This window comes from Mandrillus leucophaeus, unplaced genomic scaffold (genome assembly GCF_000951045.1).
Source record: "Mandrillus leucophaeus isolate KB7577 unplaced genomic scaffold, Mleu.le_1.0 Scaffold432, whole genome shotgun sequence".
In the NCBI taxonomy this organism is placed as follows: Eukaryota; Metazoa; Chordata; class Mammalia; order Primates; family Cercopithecidae; genus Mandrillus; species Mandrillus leucophaeus.
In genome coordinates this window covers 709,425-717,972 of record NW_012104610.1, presented here as the reverse complement: position 1 = coordinate 717,972, position 8,548 = coordinate 709,425, and the positions used below count along the sequence as shown (strand labels likewise).

The following is an 8,548-nucleotide window of genomic DNA, read 5'->3' as shown; positions in this document are numbered from 1 at the left end:
ATATATATAATATACAAAGATAGAACTCTCTGTATCCCTTTTTTGCCCTATCAGGAAACTTCAACCTAAAGTAATACTCAATTTCCCTAATTACTTAATTTACAATAAATACAGCATGGTCCCATTCATGTTAAATTTGTACATAAACATATATATAACAATTTCTAGATGGAGGGAATTCAGGTGACTACTATTTTCTATATGATTTTTACAAAAACAATAAATCTATTTTCAGAAAAGAGAATCTCTGGCTCAATCTTTATACAATTATCTTTCCTTTAACCAATATGATTTCTGATCTTGATCCAGTTTTCCCTCTCCTGTGTATATTTATATTTGTATTTTAATTTAAGTCACTTCAAACTCTTTTTGGAAATAAAAGGAGAAAATAAATTATAAATTAAACTATTGTACATATTTTTAAAATGTAGTTATACAGCACTGTTATTTCCTATTCAAAACTAAATAAAAAGAACATACAGATCTAGAAATTCGTAAGACGTTAAGCTCCTTAAGGATAGAGACTATTGTATTCTATATCCCTAAAGACTTAACATATTATTAAGCAGCATTAGCGTGAAATGATTGGGCTACTCTAAGGATCTCTCTCTTGAGCTTGTGGCTGCCTGCATCCTAAAGGAGGTGAAGGTTCTCTGTTTTCAGACTTGAATCAAGGGTGCTCCCCCTCTATCTTCCCTTCATCAAAATCTAATTCAAAGGTGGTAGTATTTCAGGCCCGACCAATATGATTCTGGAAGGATTTGGTGATTGATTATATGAAAACCAGTACAGTTCTACTAAGGAAAAACTTATTGGCAGATTGTGCTGGTATGGATATGATAATCCTTCAAGACTACTCACAGCGCACCTTAACAATGAGGCCTACTCACCCCGACCAATGTACTCCTGGTATTCCCTTTTTAACAAGTTCTACTTTTCCTTTTTCCCATGGCCCTTCTTATCTTCTAATATATTATATAGTTTACATATCCATTATACTCATTGTTTATTGTCTATCCACGCCTTTCTCTACCAAAGGACCACAACTAATACAGAAAGCAGCTCTATGTGGGCAGGGATCTTTGTTTTTCATCAATGTTATTTCAAGTACATAGAACAGTACGTGGCAAACAGTAGGGGCCAAAAAAAATTCTGTGATAAGAACACATGAATCCAAGCCAAGAGTGTGCCATTTTCAGTAAAAATCTGTCCTCCCTGGATAGTGGAAGGAAGAGAAGGTCACAAAATGGATACTTAATTAGTCCTACGAACCAAAGCAAGTAAATACAAGCCAACACTCTCACTTTTCTCAACAAGCATCACTGATTGCTAACAGCTCTGGATAAAGACAGAGCAATCAGTTAAGCCAACAACTCATTAGATTCAAAGAGATGTGTCCCCAAAAGCACATCTACTAGCCAACTGATCACTAATTGACAGTATTCTTAAGCATTGTGTTGTTTCCTATTCAGTCTCCACCTTGAAAATACTACACACAGAAGGGAACGCACCTCTTCATCTCTCCTTCTTTAGCACTACTGGCTGTTTCTTGCAGAGGGAAACACCTACAAGCTGGGGGAAAAGACTGGTGCATGTGGTGAACTACCAGTGGCATAGAATAACACGTGTGTTTGTGTACAGAGATCTAATGGGGGCATCAGGGACTAACAACCCACCATTTATAATCTGTAGCACATACATTACCTTATTTGATTCTCAAAAGAATATGGTGAGAATCTACTATGCTGCCACATTGAGTCCCCTCACACCCTTTGCTTTGATAGTATCCCATACACACAGCTCTGAAATCACTGATCATACTATACTATGTCTCTTTACTTGCATTTGTTTTCCCCATTAGACTGCAAACTCCCCAAGGTCTCAGATTCTGCAAACACTAGCACAGGGCCTGGCTAAAGGCAGATATTTACTTAATATTCATAGAAATAATTAATTTCTGATGAAGAAACAGGCTATCCATGGAGCTCTGAAATTCAATTAAGGCTTGGAACCAGGACTGGACTCTAGGTCTCAACTACGAAGCCTATTTATATCAATTTTGCTTTTAAAGAATAGATGCGCCAGGCACGGTGGCTCATACCTGTAATCCCAGCACTTTGGGAGGCCAAGGCAGGCGGATCACAAGGTCGGGAGATCGAGACCACCCTGGCCAACATGGTGAAACCCCATCTCTACTAAAAATACAAAAAAATCAGCTGGGCGTGGTGGAGTGCGCCTGTAGTCCCAGCTACTCGGGATGCTGAGGCAGCAGAATTGCTTGAACCCAGGAGGCGGAGCTTGCAGTGATCCGAGGTCAGGCCACTGCACTCCAGCCTGGCAACAGAGTGAGACTCCGTCTCAAAAAAAAAAGAAAAAAGAATAGGTGCTTGGAGCTAAAGAGAGCAAATCAGGAAACTGAGTGACTGAGAACAAGTCCACAACAAAGGAGCAGAGAAGAGAGACCCATCTCATGTACAGCTAACTCTCATTCAGGCTGAGGCAGTACTATCTCTGTATCATAAAATCCCAGTTACATTTGTTCTTTCACACTTACAATCTTTTCACAGGTGGCCAGTACACCTTAAACACCTACTTGCAGAAAGAATTGAAATTGGTACCTCCAACTATCAATTTTAATGGCTGTTACTAAAGCACCCAGTCTGCTTTCTTTGAAAATATCCCTTTTTGCTCTTATTTAATAAATTCTTTCGAACAATCATAGCTAGAGCAAACGTGTACTTCATTCCAGCACTTTCAGAATTATACAGACTCCAAGGCAGAAATCAGAACAGACTGAAATGTAAAGGCAGCATCAGCACTAGGCTAGTATCTGGCATCGGGAGGTAGCAGTGAGATAAAGTAAAAAACACAGACCATGGCTGGGTACGGTGGCTCACGCCTGTAATCCCAATACTTTAGTAGGCTGAGGGTGCAGGAGCACTTTAAGGCCAGGAGTTCAAGACCAACCTGGGTAGCACAGTGAGACCCCTATCTTTAAAAAAAAAAAAAAAAAATTAGCCCAGTGTGATGATGCATAACTGTAGTCCCAGCTACTCAGGAGGGTGAGGTGGGTGGGTCACTTGAACCCAGGAGGCCGGGGCTGCAGCGAACCATTGATCGTGCCACTGCACTCCAGCCTGGGTGACCAAGCAAGACCGTACTTCAAAAAAACCCCAAAACCCAAAAACACGGATCTTACAGGCAGCCAAACCAGGTTGTAAATCCTGTCCATGTGACACAAATAAATCACTTTATGTCTTTGGGTTTCAGTTTTCTGAGCTACAAAATGAGCATTACATATTTTGTGGAGTGATTGTGAGAATTAGATAACTCACTACACAAAGTAAACTATTACAATCTTCATACAATAGCTACAACCCTGATAGGATCGGGGAGGGGACAGGAAAATAGCACAGCCTCCAATGGGAGGGAAAGAAGTCCCCCATCTTCCTAGTTTCCATCAGAACCTCCAAAGAAAAAGCCCCTGGAGGAGCACTCACTGGGGACAGTAACTGCAGACTTCTCAAGATCAACAGACGGTGGTTAACAGAACATGACAATAACTTGCACCTATACACACAACCACTTACAACAGGCTTCCAAACATTTGGTTGCTACAATAATGCAAATGACTTGCCTAAGGTCACAAAGCCAATGACTGAGGGAGCTGGGATTCAAGGCTACATCTTTCCTGTCCACAGCTACTATACAGTCCAATGCACCAGGTGAAGTCCAGTACCTCCATCTGAATCCATCTCCCTGCCTCTGGAGAAGACAGCAGGGAGGCACACCAGGTGGGAGAGTGCTAAGGAGCAAGGTCTGCAGAGATCTGCCTAAAGGAGCCCTGTGTGGAAGGAGGTCTCTCACCTGTTGTTTCGGTTGATGGCTGCCACCATGAGTGCTGTCCAGCCAAGTCTGTGCTTTGCATTGACATCTGCACCTTCTGACAACAGCCTAAAACAAGACAGAGGAATATTTTCAGTGTATGGTTTATTATGGATGTAAAAGTAGAAAAAACCATAGAAAAAATGACAGTCAACAAAGAGAGGCTGAATGAGTTGGGAAATAGAGGCCTTTGAGGACTACATTCCCAATCTCAGCTCCTCTGGCCATTCTGCCCCATCAAGGCTTCCCCTACCTTTCTCCTTCCCTTAAGTCAGTCTGTCCCCCTTATTATCTTCCAAACCCTTTGAGAAAAGAATGGTCCCTCCCTATCTTAATACTCTGACACTCTCACTCCCTTGGTCCAGAATGCTCTCTCCCTGCCCCTTTGCCTATTTGAATTCTCCCCTCATGCTATTTAATACAATCCTTATGGCTGGTGGACTCCTGAGAAGGAAGCCTTCCTTGACTCATCCAGTGCACAGCTCTTCCTTAATTTCCCAATGCTAGGAACAGAATGCCTAATGACATGTCTTATCTAGGTAGTTTTCAGTTTACAAAATTATCACATTCCTCAAGTTTATCTGTATTATGGTTGTTTGGAAATTGAAAATCCTTCAACCCAAGGAAAGATGGAAACAATAGATTAGGTTCCTAGGAGAGTCCACACAGCCCCTACCGGAATCTATATGCCAGTGCCTAACACATTGTAGAAACTCAATAATTGTTAAATAAATTAACAAACACAGAATTTAAAGTATCCCACTAAAAGTCTGAATTTTGGCTCCTAGGAACAGGGGGACCAACAATGTAGGGGTGGTTAAATAGAATGAACTGAGTACCTTCTACAAGCAGGAACTACCCCAGGTACTTTACATTCATGATTCCAGGTACTCTTGACACTATCTAAGGCGCTAAGAGTAATTGCCTCTTTTCAGGGATAAGGTAACAGGCTCACTTAGGTGAAATGAAATGACTTGCTTCAGGTCGCACAGCTAGTTAATGGGCAGTGCAGTGACCAGTTGGCAGTGACTGTAAAGCCAGGCTCCTCCTCACCTCACCACCCTTCCTCCAGACAGAACCTGGCTCTAGATAACATGAAAGACAAACACTACACTGATTTCAGTGAATCGGTATGACATGCACTTGGTCCTGTGCTAGATTCTGGATAAGGATGAGGAGAAGACACGGCCCAAGACAGTATATCAAAGAACACAGTGCCAAGAAAGGGAGGAAGGGGTTTGGGAAGCTAGGAGGCTGTTTTTCAGTGGGTTCTAGCCAAAGGACACAGAGTCCAAAGGCTTGGGTTTGAGTCCTAGCACCACTCTTGTGCCACGATCTATAGTAAATGTCCCTACAGACCAGGTCAAATAAAATCTCTGTGTTGCTGATGTTAGCAGGTAACTAAGGCTTGAGAGGATGATGGGAAACATCATGTACTAAGGCTTCTCTCAAATACTTTCAAAGGTACTGTCAAAGCCCAAGGGGAAGACAGACCACAGAACTGCACATCTCATGAGTGCTATGAATGGGACTTTGCGTTGCAGGTGCACAACAAGGAAATTTAACCCAGTCTCAGTGGCCAAAAAGGCCTCTCTGGGGAGGTGCTGATAAAGGGAAACTGGCCAAAAAAAAGGGGGTGAGGGAGGGGAAGGAGTATTCCAGGTACAGGCGGTCCTCCTCACCCAGAGCAGACATGGGGTACATGAGACCCCCTAAGATGTTTGGTATGATTGGGGCACAACATGTGAGGGGGGAGTATTAAGAGAGGTTAGGAAACCTTCCTTTCTTACCTCTAGTTTGGAGGATTTATTCTGGTGAAGGTCTCTTACTATATATAATGTTAAACTTCTTTTACGCAGAAACAATTTTCCATGGCCAAGAATGTTAAAGAAGCTAAGAATCCTGTCTAATTTACAAAACCTCTTCTCCTCGTTTAGCAGGTCATGTGATATGGTAGAGAGCGCATGGTTCTGACCCTATGATCCTGATGGGATGGCCTCGCTTCTCTGACCCTCAGTCCAAAAGGCTAGAAAATCAGGATAGGCTGAAGAAAATCAGAGGCTTCTGAGGCAACAAACTTGAATTGTGTCTTGAAGAAGGGGAAGAGTTTAGAGAAGTGGAAGGAAGTGCACGACAATCAAGGCAAGAAACAGGATATGACTGCAAAGCAGGAAAGGAACATTCAGAGACCATCGGGCAGCTCCATCTGGGTGGAAGTTCACAGCAAAGAAACAGACAGCTGCTGAGGTATGCAGAGCCAACACAAGGCCTCAAATGTCAGATTAGGAGGCCAAGGCAGTGGGCATAAACCTTTTTGAGCTAGGGGCTCTTTTGTGACTACAACGGAATTTCTTCCAGAAAAGTGCATAGGAGCACACACACTCAAAAAATTTTTTTTTACATATAATGATCAGGTGTTCACAGCCCCCATGAAATCAGTAATGGAGACTAGGATAAAAGCTCAGTCTAAAGGTTTGACAGATTCCTGGCATGCGTGCTACTGTCCTGTACTGCCACGTCTAAGAGGGATATCACAAATCTCTCCCAGTAGCTCTTGCTGTGGAGCCTTTGAAAGAGCCTCAGAACCCTCTTCAAGGACAGGCACCGTGGCTCACGCCTGTAATCCCAGCACTTTAGGAGGCCGAAGTGGGTGGATCACAAGGTCAAGAGATCAAGACCATCCTGGCTAACATGGTGAAACCCAATCTCTACTAAAAATACAAAAAATTAGCCGCGCTAACTTCATTAAAATTTAACATAGAAAATTCATTAGAATTCAATAGAAAATTGTGGAAGCAGCACTGCTCTAGAGGTAGGGCTGAAGAAAGAAGATTGAAATGCCTCCTCCTACTACCCCTCAAGGGCTGAGTGCAGTCTAATAAAAAGAAGTGGACGAATACAGGGTGTTGGAGTAAGTCAGACCTTGATTTGAATTCTGATCCAGCTAGATAACTCTAAGCAAATCAACTCTAATTTTCAGTCTTCTGACCTTTGGGATAATAATCTCTAATTTACAAGATCCCAGCCTCGGGCATATAGCAGGTATTCAATACAGATCCTACTATCCTATCTCACTTCCATCATTTTGATGGAACAAAGTGTTGCACTCTCAAGCTGGTAGTGGCAGGTTGGCCAATATCCAGGGATTCTAAGATGTGATCACACAGGATGACCTGGATAATTCAGCGAGGCTGGCTCCAGGCACTTTGTTCATTCATTCAGCAATGAATCTCGGGATTCACTGAATCTCAGGAGAGTGAGGAGACCTGGGTTCTAGCTCTAGCTCTCCCACCTACTATTCTAATGCCCTAAAGGAAGGAACATCATCTGGCTAAGCATCAGTCTCTTCATAGGTCCACTGAGGATCACAATCCTCCCAGAGTCACAGGAGTGTTAGGAGGCGGCACTGAAACATGAAGGAAAGGACTCTACAAACCTGAGCGGCCATTCAGAGGAGGAAATCTTGATGTTCTTCAGTGAGACTCCAGTTTTTCAGCCCTGCCCAGCTTCTTGACTGAGCATCGTTCTTTGCAGTCTCTTGGGGCTGAGGTGTAATGGAAAAAAAGCAATAATCCTGGAGTCCAAAGGCTGGAGTTCAGATTCTAGCTCTGTCATTTACTAGCTATGAAATGGAAGATATTAATCCCTCTTGTGCAAGGTGGTTTTAAGGATTAAAACAGAACTTCGTAAGGAGTGGTGGCACCTGGTAGATCAAGAAAGGACCGGGCTGGGTGCAGCAGCTCACACCTGTAATCCCAACACTTTGGGAGGCCAGGGTGGGTGGATCACGAGGTCAGGAGATCGAGACCATCCTGGCCAGCATGATGAAACCCCATCTCTACAAAAAATACAAAAAATTAGCTGGGCATGGTGGCGCACACCTGTAATCCCAGCTACTCAGGAGGCTGAGGCAGGAGAATCACTTGAACCCAGGAGGTGGAGGTTGCAGTGAGCTGAGATCGTGCCACTGCACTCCAGCCTGGGTAACAGGGCGAGACTCCGCCTAAAAAAAAAAAAAAAGAAAGGACCACAAGAGAACCCAACCACAAGTAACTCTGAAAGAGCTGGGTAGGTGCCTCCCCTGCCTCCCCTCTGTGCAGAGCAGCTCAGAAAGTTGGGATTTCACAAACCAGGTCTCCTGCATTTCACTGTGTTGCTTTGCAAGTGAATGCCCAGTGGGCAGTCATTTCAAAGTCCTGGGCCAGCTAGGGGGCGGGCTGCCCACTGACAGCGGCTGAAAGGGCCTTTGAGGCCTGAGAAAGCCACCCTTGCTCTCCCCTGTGATTTTCACCAATGGGCAAAATGTGGCAAGTGAATTAATCTCTTTTAAAAAGAGCAATGCTTGTGACAGAATACAGTATCTCCGAAAAGGTTAGGATTCCATCATCCCTGAGATGATGAGTAGAATGCTTAACGCAGGCTGCCACTCAGGCCAGAGCAGCCTGTGTCCAGGGGCTAGGGAGGCAGGGTGGGCATGGTGGGCCTTTCTGGGCTCACTCCAGACTTGTGGAAGGCCCTTCCCTAATGAACTAGGTCTCCTTCTTGGCAGGGTAGCAGTAGGTGACCCCTATCTGGGGACTGCCCAGGGTAGTAGACACAAGAGTAGACCACATTAGAAGTCCAGGGTTGAAGTCAGGCATGGTGGCTCACACCTGTAATCCCA

General features: G+C 43.9%; 1 protein-coding gene across 4 annotated transcripts in view; it reads right to left on the bottom strand.

Moving 5' to 3' along the window:
* Positions 1 to 8,548, bottom strand: part of CLPB (ClpB homolog, mitochondrial AAA ATPase chaperonin) — a 150,470-nt gene that overhangs the window by 112,537 nt on the left and 29,385 nt on the right. For 2 of the 4 annotated variants that reach the window (XM_011993658.1, XM_011993659.1), the window contains exon 3: positions 3,868 to 3,954. The exons of 1 other annotated variant lie outside the window; for it this stretch is intronic. In XM_011993658.1, coding sequence (XP_011849048.1) covers positions 3,868 to 3,954 — 87 coding nt within the window. The remainder of the gene's footprint in view (positions 1 to 3,867; positions 3,955 to 8,548) is intronic. One more of the 4 variants, XM_011993661.1, reaches the window with a different exon arrangement.